Below are 12,472 nucleotides of genomic sequence, written 5' to 3'. Positions count from 1 at the left end.
ACACAGAAGTCAGATGGAGTGAAAAACTCCGTCACACAGATGTATATTTACTTGTTCATTTATATGGTGGTGTGCAGAGCGATCAGGGTATACATCAGCCTTCTGATGCCTTTCTTTGTTCTCTGCAGAGCTCCAGTGCAACCAGAGTCAGCAGACCAGCTGATTTATGACGGTCGATTGTTGGACTACAGCAGCCGCCTCATCCCGTCTGTCAGCGCTGTTCTCAGAACCGCTGGACTTATCTCAGAGGATGATGGAGGATAATATTATGGATCAGTCGTCACTCCATCGTCACTGGAGTCCAACATACACAGAAAGTCTGCTCAGGGTGAAGAAGTGTTCTTTTGGGTATTTAACAGCAGTGTTTGTCAAGTGGAGACAACTGTGACTGAACACGACATAACGAGAATCATTCGTGACACGCTCACATGCACAAATTTCGGCATGTCTGTGAAATTCATTATGTCCCAAATGTTTCTCTGCAACAATTTTTACAAACTGGTAGCATTAGAATTCTTCATGCGAACAAAGACACAGACAAACAAAACACAAAAACACAGACAAAGGAAATTTTAAATACAATAAGAGAACTCATGAGTGAACAGGACCCACAACCACAGAGGCCACGGTACTTTGCTGGTTTGTGTTGTGTCACCTCTGTTTATGGGGTGTTAGTGGTTTTTGTATTATTTCTGTCCTCTGTGTGTTTGTCTCCCTGTTTTTGTCCGAATCTTTGTGTGTACAGCTGTGGTACTTGTCCCCCTGCGTGGGCGTGTCTGCATGTGTCTGTCATCTTCTGTGTCTCAGTCCTGTCTTGTGGGGGTGTGTCCCTCTTGTCACCGTTAGGTGTGTCTGTTTGTCACGCTCTCCATTCGGTTATATAGTCACCTGTCGTCTGGTGTGTTCTTGTCATTGTCTGGAGTTTATATGTGTTTGTGTCATGTGTTTGGATGTAGTGCTGTGCGCCTGTTCTGTTGTCTGTCACGTCCTCCGCCCCTCAGTTCTGTCTCATTAGTCTGAGGTCTGCTTATGTCTCGCCCTACTTTTCGTACGGGACACACCTCCTTCAGTGTGTTTCTGCTTTATGTTGTCATTTGGATATTGTAGTTCTTTGTCAGTTTTGTAGTCCAGGTTTTGATTTATGTATTTTGATTTACTTATACGTTTTGTGATGTGTTCATCTGTGGTTGTTGTTTTATTGTCTGTGGAATTTATTCTACTCAGCCTTTCGGGTTCTTTATTTTCAGTCTTGGGTTTATTCTCTCTTTACTCTTATAATATGCATTGTGGTTCTTTGTCAGTGTTTTTGATTATTTTATGTGGAGTCTCTTTGTTTTCTCTTCAGGATTTCATTTTTCTCTTGGTGTTTTAGTGGTTATGTGACTTGATCTTAGGTTATGTTTTGTCATTTACAGATGTCTTGGTTTTTCTGCCCTCTTCTGTTCATTGGTTTCTCATGTCTTGATTTGTCTTGATTATATATGCTTGTGATGCTCAGCCTGTTTATTTATACCACACCTGTTTGTCTTGACTTTGGGAGTCCATCGTCATCTGTTTGGTCAGAGAGGTTGGTCGTTCCAGTCTGTCAGTATTATGCTTTTGTTTCTCCTCTGTGGAGCATTGTATTTTTGTTAGTTTTTGATTCCTGGGTCCCTCACCGTTTCTCCATCTCAATTGTATGGTTTTTTTGTTGTTATCACTTTGGAAGTAATAAATTACCTGGTTTTTGACACTTACCTCTTTGAGTCTGACTGCCTGCATTTGGGGTTCTAAATCCTCTTGTCAACGGTCACTACAGTTTGTTTCTTGTGAGTCAGCATTGACCTTGTGCCCTGAGTGAAGCAGCTGAAGGATTGTGGAGTCAGACGTGGTTTTTGGTACGGGCAAAGCAGGCAGTTACCTGACGCGCATTTTTGCACGAGACATATGAGGCGCGGCACAACAAGCACTTAAAAAATGTCATTCTGCATCGTAAAATGGTGTCATATCACTGTGTGAGGAAATGGCAAATTGAAGCTCTGCAGCTGCAGGCAGGCGCCCCTGTGTGCTGACGTGTCAGAGGTCCGGCGGTTGTCTCCTGCGTAACAGGCACGCTCCTCCACGGGCCGTGTGATCTGCTCTTCAGCTCTGGACGGAGCATCCTGCTCCTTGCTGTCCAGCTCCACAGCATCTCCTCTGTGGCAGAACAAAGTCCACTTAGGATGCAGCAGAACCAGAACTCTGTGCCACATTTCTCTGCAGATCATTCAGTGAACGAGGAAAGCAGTTAGTTTATGAAATAAAAGGAATTTGAAAGCAGACACACAGGGACAATGGGTTTGAATCTCACCAGAGAGGACAGGAGCTCCGTTCATATATCTAGCTGAAGTGACTTGAATCTAACTCTTTTTTTTGTGCCTGCAAGAGTATGTTTTAAAAATTATTTTCCAGAAGCTGGCAAATCTTTTTGTTGTCATGTACACTGACACAATAACAATAATAATAATAATAATAATAATAATAATAATAATAATAATAATAATAATAATAATAATAATAATAATAATAATAATAATAATAATAGTGAAATTTAAAATGAGGCTTATCTTCATAATTATCTGGTTTATTTGATGTAGAAAATTAATCACATTTGATTTCATTGGCAGGGGAATGCTAGGAACATTTCAGTTTAGATTTTCTTTTGATCCACAGATGAAGAGCAGAAATTCAGGAGAAATAAAGGGCAAACAATGCATGATCAAATTTCTATCAAACCTAAAACTTTTGCAGATTAGTTAATGGTAAAGAGTTGTAATATTTAAATTTTTGATTAAAAAAATGCTTGTAACATTTCAGCTGTAACAAGTCCAGAAACTCAAAAATTTTAATTTCCTTAAATGGGGCAGCACAGTGGCTTTACTGGTTAACACTGTTGTCTCACAACAAGAAAGTCATGGGGTGGCTTCTGACTTGGACTTTTCTGTGTGGAGTTTGCATCTTCTCCTCGTGTTTATGTGGGTTTCCTCTGGGTGCTCCAGCTTCCTCTTACAACCAAAGACACACAGGTGAGTTGAAATGGAAAGTTTAAATCTACTGTAGGTGTGTGAACCTGTTTGTCTGTCAACATATCCTCCTGACTACCAGGACATACATGTCCTGGTAGTCAGGAGGATATGGTCCTGTGACACAGATGTTCTATCCAGGATGTTCTGTGCCTCATGACCTGTGACTGTTGGGATAGATTCTTGCCCGTATGTGAACCTGTCACAGACTCAGCCAGACCCTGCACTCACTGAGAGAGAGAGAGAGAGAGAGAGAGAGAGAGAGAGAGAGAGAGAGAGAGAGAGAGAGAGAGAGAGAGAGAGAGAGAGAGAGAGAGAGAGAGCAATTTATTTGCTTTGCACCTGAACACATGCTGATGTGGGCTGATGGTGGTGAACTATATGAAATAAAACTCACTAAGGTGATGTATTAGAATTCCAGAAATGCATTCAGGATTCGACGCACATTAACAAAATCACGCTGGATTTGGTCCTCGTTTGTGGTATTACCATCTCAAATATTGACATTATGTCTCTTGCGTCAGTAGTTTCAGATCACTCACTTGTTAAGTTTACAGTCTCATTGGCTTGTCCACTGAGACAAGACACTTATTTATCATCACGCCGTCACATCAAACCCTCAACTATAAATGATCTTGGAGCCAAACTGCCTGATACTTTATCATCACTTTTGAGACATGATCATTCAGTAGATAGTCTTGTGGAGAGCTTAAACTCAGAGCTCACGAGCACATTGGACATGACTGCTCCACCTACACTAAAACCACACCCTCAAACATACTTGCCATGGTTCAGTGATCACTGACATGGCCTCAAGCAAAAGTCGACAGGTCTACAGTGAAAATAGCATCATACAAAACTAGAAGTATTTCACCATGTGTGGTGCGATGTTATTCTGGACTATAAGCATGTACTACTGGCTACAAAATGGGCCTATTACCCTCTCTCTCTATTACACCCTGAACTCACTGAGAGAGAGAGAGAGAGAGAGAAAGAGGGGGCGGATTTTTTTATGTAATCATCATCCAAGGCTTGAAGTAAAGGTCATCTTACACGCAGACTAAAAGGATCAGATGCTTTGAATGCTGTCTGTCTTTCCATAAGGGCCAAAGAGGAGGAGAAGGTGCAGCAAAAACAGAAGCATCTTCAAACACGTCCATGTGCAGTGTGCGCCAGGACACATTCGTACTGAAGCCTCAAGTAGGTAAAAATAAACTGCCTCAATTTATTTGCTTTGAACCTCAACATGCTGATGTGGGCTGATGGTGGTGAACCTGTTTTAATTTTATGATATTTGTCACAGATGAACACAACTTTACACACACAGAGTAAGTTTTATTGTTTTATTTTATGCCATGAAAATTGAACACAAACTCACAAATGTGATATACAGTCGTGTCCAATTGTCATGGTAACAGACTGAAAATATCAGCCAATCAAAGCGTGCGTATTGTTGTAGCCATATAATAAAAGATGATAGCATGTCATATCACTGTAGTGCTCTGACATCCGCACACAGCAGGTACATCTTAATTGAAAGAACGTCCGCTTTCACTGGCACATGGCGCATGTTGGCCCGTTCAGATTCTAATGAAAGTGCACCCGAGCCCACCACTACTACGTAGTAAGTAAAGTGTGATAAATTGCTGCCTCACTGAGTACCACATGAACTGTGAAAATAAGGGCTAAAGTGAGCAGGTTGTGATCAAATATATAAAGCTGAACGTGTGTGTATATATGTATGTGTTTACACACGTGTGCTTTCAACCTAAGGGTCCCAGTGACCTCCCCTTTGGTACACCCAAAGGGGAGGTCTGAATACGAGGTCTGTGCGCATGCGTGAGTTTTTTCACGCCTGTCGGTTGCGTCATTCGCCTGTGGGCAGGCTTTGAGTGAGCACTGGTCCACCCCTCTCATTGGATTTTTATTGTTTAGGAATGGCGGAGCGACTGCCGCTTTGTTCCATGAAAATTTTCCGTGAAGATTCTATCGGTATCACACAGATTAAGGACCATTAAAACTGGATTAAAAACGGCCCACGGCGGTGGAGGGTGCACCGCGCCCCGAGCAGCCATCGACAGGCTGGAACGAGCAGATTACTTCCAAATTTAAGGCTCTGTTGATGCAAGATGTCATGTGACTACCAGATAAGTTTCAGAAGAGGTCGGGATCAGCACTTTATCGGCACATTCCACTGTTAAAGGAGATTTTGTAATGAAAGACGTGTGGACGGATTCGCGCATAGGGACGCAGCCACTCATGGTGCGGGACAAACAACACCTCCATGTTGGAAACCATTCGTAAGATTCAGACAGCTTTCGGTGGCTTTTCAGTCGAGTGAGTATCTGAGAAATTGTGCATGAGCTGGACATGCCAGAACATGTCCTGTGAGGCTTCATCACAGCGTTGCATGGCGTCATGCGGCTCCACCGCGATGCGCGGAATTCCTCCACTCCTCTTTCCATGACAAAAACTCCTGTAACAGTGAAATGTGCCATTCATTTCCACACTGGACACTGTGTTGATCCGGGACGTCGTCTGACTTCCACAGGAATTGCGGAAGACTTGGACATCTGCACTTTTTCGGCACACTGACACAGACGTGCGGAGGAATTCCGCGCATTGCGGTGGAGCCGCATGGCGCCATGCAACGCCGTGATGAAGCCTCACAGGACATGTTCTGGCATGTCCAGCTCATGCACAATTAATCGGATAGTCACACGACTGAAAAGCCACCGAAAGCCATCTGAAAGCCATCCTGTGAGACCAACACGGAGGTGCTTTTGTCCCGTGCCATTTGATCCACTGTCGATTTTGCAAGTTTTCCCACCGACAAAGCATAGAGATGTCTGTAATTTTTATCATAGGCACACTTCATCAGTGACAGAATCTAAAAAAAAAAAAAAAAAAAAATCAGAGAAATCCATTGTATCATTTTTAAATAATTAACCTGCATTTTATTGCATGAAACAAGTATTTGATCACCTACCATCCAGCAAGAATCCTGGCTCTCACAGACCTGTTAGTTTTTCTTTAAGAAGCCCTCGTATTCTGCACTCTATCTGTGATAATTGCTCCTGTTTGCAGTGGTGGCACCAGAGATTTTTTTTTCTACAGGTACTATGGGGAGCTTGGTGTTTTTATGAGGGTGTTTTGGGCTCATGTGTCGTGACGGCTCTCTACTACACCTCTGTCAAATTCACGGGCGTGCGTACACATAGCCACATTCTGATCTGTGACAGTCACTAATGACATACAGAATGACCAAAATTACACACACAAACCTAGGCTACTGTTCAGTACAAATATTCACAGACCTACATATGTAGCCTATAGCCTCAGGAGAAAATGCTAAAGGCAGACAGAGAGAAAATCTTTCACCTACCATTGATGTCTTCATAACAGCACAATGCGCCTGTTGTGGTTAAGAGCAAAAGCATCAGTGATTTGGTTGCTGTCCAGAGGCCATGTTTTCTGAGGGTTAATTGTCAGGAGTGACACCGGTTTGTCACTTGTTTGTCTGTGCCTTCTGTTGTTCCTCAGGTAGTTCTTTAGGTGACACAGACTTCACTTCTTTTCAGTTCCACTCATGGATATTTGGGCAGCAAAAACTGAACCATTTCAGCAACTTGAAACTACACTCACTGCAGTACGATGTCATCATTGATACTAAAAAAACTCATCCATGCCTTCGTCTCCTCGAGGCTTGACTACTGTAACTACCTGCTTTTTGGGATCTCTGGAAAAAACCTTCAAAGGCTTCAATACATTTGAAACAGTGCAGCTAGAATTCTGATGAGAGGACGTAAACAAGAGCACATTACACCTATAATCCATAACTTTCACTGGCTCCCCATCACATACAGAATCCATTTTAAGATTGCTCTCATCACCCACCAATGCATCCATGGCAATGCCCCCACATACCTCAAAGACTTCCTCACTTCCCACACATCCTCCCCTTCCCTCCATTCATACAACACTAATCTTCTCCATCCCCCTCGCACCACACTTCACACCGTGGGAGACAGGGCCTTCTGCTCAGCTGCCCCTCATATTTGGAACCCCCTCCCTGACCACAAGAGAGCTCCACAAACTGTGGAAGCTTTTAAAAAAAAGCCTCAAGACATACCTGTTTAGACAGGCCTATCACAGGTCTCATTAATTTGAATCTGTTGCATTTTAGTCTTTTTATTCTATTTTATTATTTTATTTTGGAGTTATTATATTCTGGAGACTGTTTTTATGTAAAGATTTTATTTTTTTATTCTCTTATTTATCCTTGGTTTTACTTTTTTCCTTGTAGCACTTTAAGATTTTTATTAATGAAAGGTGCATTATAAATGAAATTTATTATTATTATCATGACATTGTTGAACGTGATGTCATTGAACGTTACATTACACTCCTTTTGTGCAAAACAATCAGTTCTGTTGATGAATGTTTATTTTCTTTTATGAGTGGAATATTTATCTGCTCACATAAATCGGAAACTGCCATAAATGTCTTACTATGGAAAACTGAAAGGATGATGTCATTGCCCTGCTTCTGTAACATGTTGTTCACAGTGTAAGTTAACAGTCTAATTTAGCATATTATTATTTTTTTTTTTCTTCTTCTTCGTGGTGGGACAAAATGCTGCCGTCCTCCAGCTGAGAAACTCACCCAGAGCAGACAGACGCTGAGGGACTTCTCTGAAAACTCTTTAAAAAAATGCTTAACAAGTAACTTCAGTCATAAGGAATTAATGCATTTTCAGATATCTTCCAAAACAAGTGCGTCATGTGGAGAACAGTTTTCATCTGTGATGAAGAATCCTCGCAACAGGTCATATTAAAGACCTTATTTATTCCGTGAGCCGGCTTCTAAAGTTTGAGTTTTTGTTGTTAGTCCTACGTCATCTTCTCCATTTTTAGTAGAAGCCTTACAGCGCCACATACAGGACTGACATATGTACTACAGCACGTGGTTTTACTGGATCTGTGAGAACAGACACATTTCTTGAATTTAACACTTTTTGAAAATGACCAAGAAAAAGATTGTAAAGCAGAAGTTTAGTTTCAGTGTGTACAAGGCCTTAAAAAAATGATATGAAATTCAATTAAAATAATAAATGAGGAATTTTTTTCTTGGGGGTGCTATGGCAAATCCAGGGGGAGCTCTAGCACCCCCATAGCACCCCTTTGGTGCCGCCCATGCCTTTTTGAACTTGTTACCTGTATAAAAGACAACCTGTCTACACACTCAATCAGTCACACTCCAACCTATCCACCATGGACAAGACCAACGAGCTGTCGAACGACACCAGGGACAACATTGTAGACCTGCACAAGGCTGGGATAATCTACAGGACAATAGGCAAGCAGCTTGGTGAGAAGGTAACACATGTTGGCATAATTATTAAAAAATGGAAGAAACACAAGATGACTGTCAATCTTCCTCTGTCTGGAGCTCCATGCAAGATCTCACCTCGTGGGGTAAGGATGATTCTGAGAAAGCACGGAACTACACGGGAGGACCTGGTCAATTACTGGCTGGGATCATGTTGTCATGGTCACACCAGACTGAGATATACAGCTGTATGTAAAAGTTTGGGCACCCCTGATGATTTCCATGATTTTCCTTTATAAATCATTGGTTATTTGGATCAGCAATTTCAGTTAAATACAGCATATAGCAGACAAACAAATTGATATTTGAGAAGTAAAATGAAGTTTATAGGATTTACAGAATAATAATAATAATTCATTCATCTTCTATCGCTTAGTCCATTTAAGGGTCACAGGGGGCTGGAGCCTATCCCAGCAGCCATAGAGCGCGAGGTGGGGTACACCCAGGACAGGACACCAGTCTGTCGCAGGGCCACAAACAGACAAACAAACACAGACACACACACACACCTACGGAGAATTTAAAGATCCCAAACCACCTAACCCGCATGTCTTTGGATGTGCGAGGAAACCGGAGCACCCAGAGGAAACCCACGCAAACACGAGGAGAACAAGCAAACTCCACACAGAAAAGCCACAGGAATTGAACCCATGACCTTCTCGCTGTGAGGCAACAGTGCTAACCACTAAGCCACTGTGTTGCCCAATAATAATAATTCTTTGAACAAAATTAGGCAGGTGCATAAATTTGAGCACCTCAACAGAAAAAAATACATCAATATTTAGTAGAGCCTCCTTTTGCAGAAATAACAGCCTCTAAATGCTTCCCATAGCTTCCAGTGAGAGTCTGGATTCTGGTTGAAGGTATTTTGGACCATTTATTTTTCAATTTCAACTTATTGTCCTTTATAAAGCTCCAAATCACAACAGAGTTGCCTCAAGGCGCTTCACACAGGTAAGGTCTAACCTTACCAACCCCCACAGCAACAGTGGTAAGGAAAAACTCCCTCTGAGGAAGAAACCTCAAGCAGACCAGACTCAAAGGGGTGACCCTCTGCTTGGGGCAACTGTTTGTTGTGATTTGGCGGTATATAAAAAAATTGATTGATTGATTGATTGATTGGGCCATGCTACAAACATAAATTACACAAACAATTCACAGAACAATTCACGGACAAATATACAAGAATTGCTGTTGGTGCACAGGACAGGACGGTTGCCAACACAAATACAACTCCCATCTCTGGATGGAGCTGCACCTTAAACAGATAGAAAAACAGAATCAGGCATCAGAAAGAGAAAAAAATACTGTATAATTTGCCAGCATTAATAAACAAGAAAAACAGAAGAAATACTAAGGTGATAGGCAGCCGCTAAATCAAATCAAATCAATTTAATTTATATAGCACCAAATCACAACCACCAGTTGCCCCAAGGCACTTTATATTGTAAGGCAAAAGCCATACAATAATTACAGAAAAACCCCAACGGTCAAAACGACCCCCTGTGAGCAAGCACTTGGCGACAGTGGGAAGGAAAAACTCCCTTTTAACAGGAAGAAACCTCCAGCAGAACCAGGCTCAGGGAGGGGCAGTCTTCTGCTGGGACTGGTTGGGGCTGAGGGAGAGAACCAGGAAAAAGACATGCTGTGGAAGAGAGCAGTGATCAATCACTAATGATTAAAAGCAGAGTGGTGCATACAGAGCAAGAAGAGGTGAATAAAAAGAAACACTGGGTGCATCATGGGAAACCCCCCAGCAGTCTAAGTCTATAGCAGCATAACTAAGGGATGGTTCAGGGTCACCTGATCCAGCCCTAACTATAAGCTTTTTCAAAAAGGAAAGTTTTAAGCTTAATCTTAAAAGTAGAGAGGGTGTCTGTCTCCCTAATCCAAATTGGGAGCTGGTTCCACAGGAGAGGAGCCTGAAAGCTGAAGGCTCTGCCTCCCATTCTACTCTTAAAAACCCTAGGAACTACAAGTAAGCCTGCAGGCTGAGAGCGAAGCGCTCTATTGGGGTGATATGGTATTAAGAGGTCCCTAAGATAAGATGGGACCTGATTATTCAAAACCTTATAAGTAAGAAGAAGAATTTTAAATTCTATTCTGGAATTAACAGGGAGCCAATGAAGAGAGGCCAATATGGGTGAAATATGCTCTCTCCTTCTAGTCCCTGTCAGCACTCTAGCTGCAGCATTTTGAATTAACTGAAGGCTTTTCAGGGAACTTTTAGGACAACCTGATAATAATGAATTACAGTAGTCCAGCCTAGAAGAAATAAATGCATGAATTAGTTTTTCAGCATCACTCTGAGACAAGACCTTTCTAATTTTAGAGATATTGAGCAAATGCAAAAAAGCAGTCCTACATATTTGCTTAATATGTGCATTGAAGGACATATCCTGATCAAAAATGACTCCAAGATTTCTCACAATATTACTGGACGTCAGGGTAATGCCATCCAGAGTAAGGATCTGGTTAGACACCATGTCTCTAAGATTTGTGGGTCCAAGTACAATAACTTCGGTTTTATCTGAATTTAAAAGAGGAAATTAGAGGTCATCCATGTCTTTATGTCTGAACTAATTGGTGTGTGTCCTCTGGCTTCATGGATAGATAAAGCTGGGTATCATCTGTGTAACAATGAAAATTTAAGCAATGCTTTCTAATAACACTGCCTAAGGGAAGCATGTATAAAATGAATAAAATTGGTCCTAGCACAGAACCTTGTGGAACTCCATAATTAACCTTAGTCTGTGAAGAAGACTCCCCATTTACATGAACAAATTGTAATATATTAGATAAATATGATTCAAACCACTGCAGCGCAGTGCCTTTAATACCTATGGCATGCTCTAATCTCTGTAATAAAATATTATGGTCAACAGTATCAAAAGCTGCACTGAGGTCTAACAGGACAAGCACAGAGATGAGTCCACTGTCTGAGGCCATAAGAAGATCATTTGTAAGATCATTTGTGTCCTCTGCAGATGATCAGTTAGCTGTTTTACAACTACCCTTTCAAGAATTTTTGAGAGAAAAGGAAGGTTGGAGATTGGCCTATAATTAGCTAAGATAGCTGGGTCAAGTGATGGCTTTTTAAGTAATGGTTTAATTACTGCCACCTTAAAAGCCTGTGGTACATAGCCAACTAATAAAGATAGATTGATCATATTTAAGATCGAAGCATTAATTAATGGTAGGGCTTCCTTGAGCAGCCTGGTAGGAATGGGGTCTAATAGACATGTTGATGGTTTGGAGGAAGTAACTAATGAAAATAACTCAGACAGAACAATCGGAGAGAAAGAGTCTAACCAAATACCGGCATTACTGAAGGCAGCCGAACATAAACATGTGTCTTTGGGATGGTTATGAGTAATTTTTTCTCTAATAGTTAAAATTTTATTAGCAAAGAACGTCATGAAGTCATTACTAGTTAAAGTTAAAGGAATACTCGGCTCAGTAGAGCTCTGACTCTTTGTCAGCCTGGCTACAGTGCTGAAAAGAAACCTGGGGTTTTTCTTATTTTCTTCAATTAGTGATGAATAGTAAGATGTCGTAGCTTTACGGAGGGCTTTTTTATAGAGCAACAGACTCTTTTTCCAGGCTAAATGAAGATCTTCTAAATTAGTGAGATGCCATTTCCTCTCCAGCTTACGGGTATCTGCTTTAAGCTGCGAGTTTGTGGGTTATACCACGGAGTCAGGCACTTCTGATTTAAGGCTCTCTTTTTCAGACGAGCTACAGCATCCAAAGTTGTGGTCATTGAGGATGTAAAGCTATTGACGAGATACTCTATCTCACTCACAGAGTTTAGGTAGCTACTCTGCACTGTGTTGGTATATGGCATTAGAGAACATAAAGAAGGAATCATATCCTTAAACCTAGTTACAGCGCTTTCCGAAAGACTTCTACTGTAATGAAACTTATTCCCCACTGCTGGGCAGTCCATTTAAGTAAATGTAAATGTTATTAAGAAATGATCAGGCAACAGGGGGTTTTCAGGGAATACTGTTAAGTGTTTAATTTCTATACCATATGTC

The 12,472-nt window shown here is 41.4% G+C and overlaps 1 protein-coding gene across 1 annotated transcript in view; it reads left to right on the top strand.

The window, feature by feature from the left end:
- Nucleotides 1–1,725, top strand: part of LOC117509385 (glycosyltransferase family 92 protein F13G3.3-like) — a 58,476-nt gene extending 56,751 nt beyond the window's left edge. Inside the window, exon 6 of the mRNA XM_034169057.1 lies at nucleotides 129–1,725. Within this exon, the coding sequence (XP_034024948.1) occupies nucleotides 129–264 (136 nt within the window). The 3' untranslated portion in view covers nucleotides 265–1,725. The remainder of the gene's footprint in view (nucleotides 1–128) is intronic.
- Nucleotides 1,726–12,472: the final 10,747 nt, after the last annotated feature.

The sequence above is a fragment of the Thalassophryne amazonica genome, chromosome 4 (assembly GCF_902500255.1).
Source record: "Thalassophryne amazonica chromosome 4, fThaAma1.1, whole genome shotgun sequence".
NCBI lineage: Eukaryota > Metazoa > Chordata > Actinopteri > Batrachoidiformes > Batrachoididae > Thalassophryne > Thalassophryne amazonica.
This window is presented reverse-complemented; position numbering and strand designations above follow the sequence as displayed.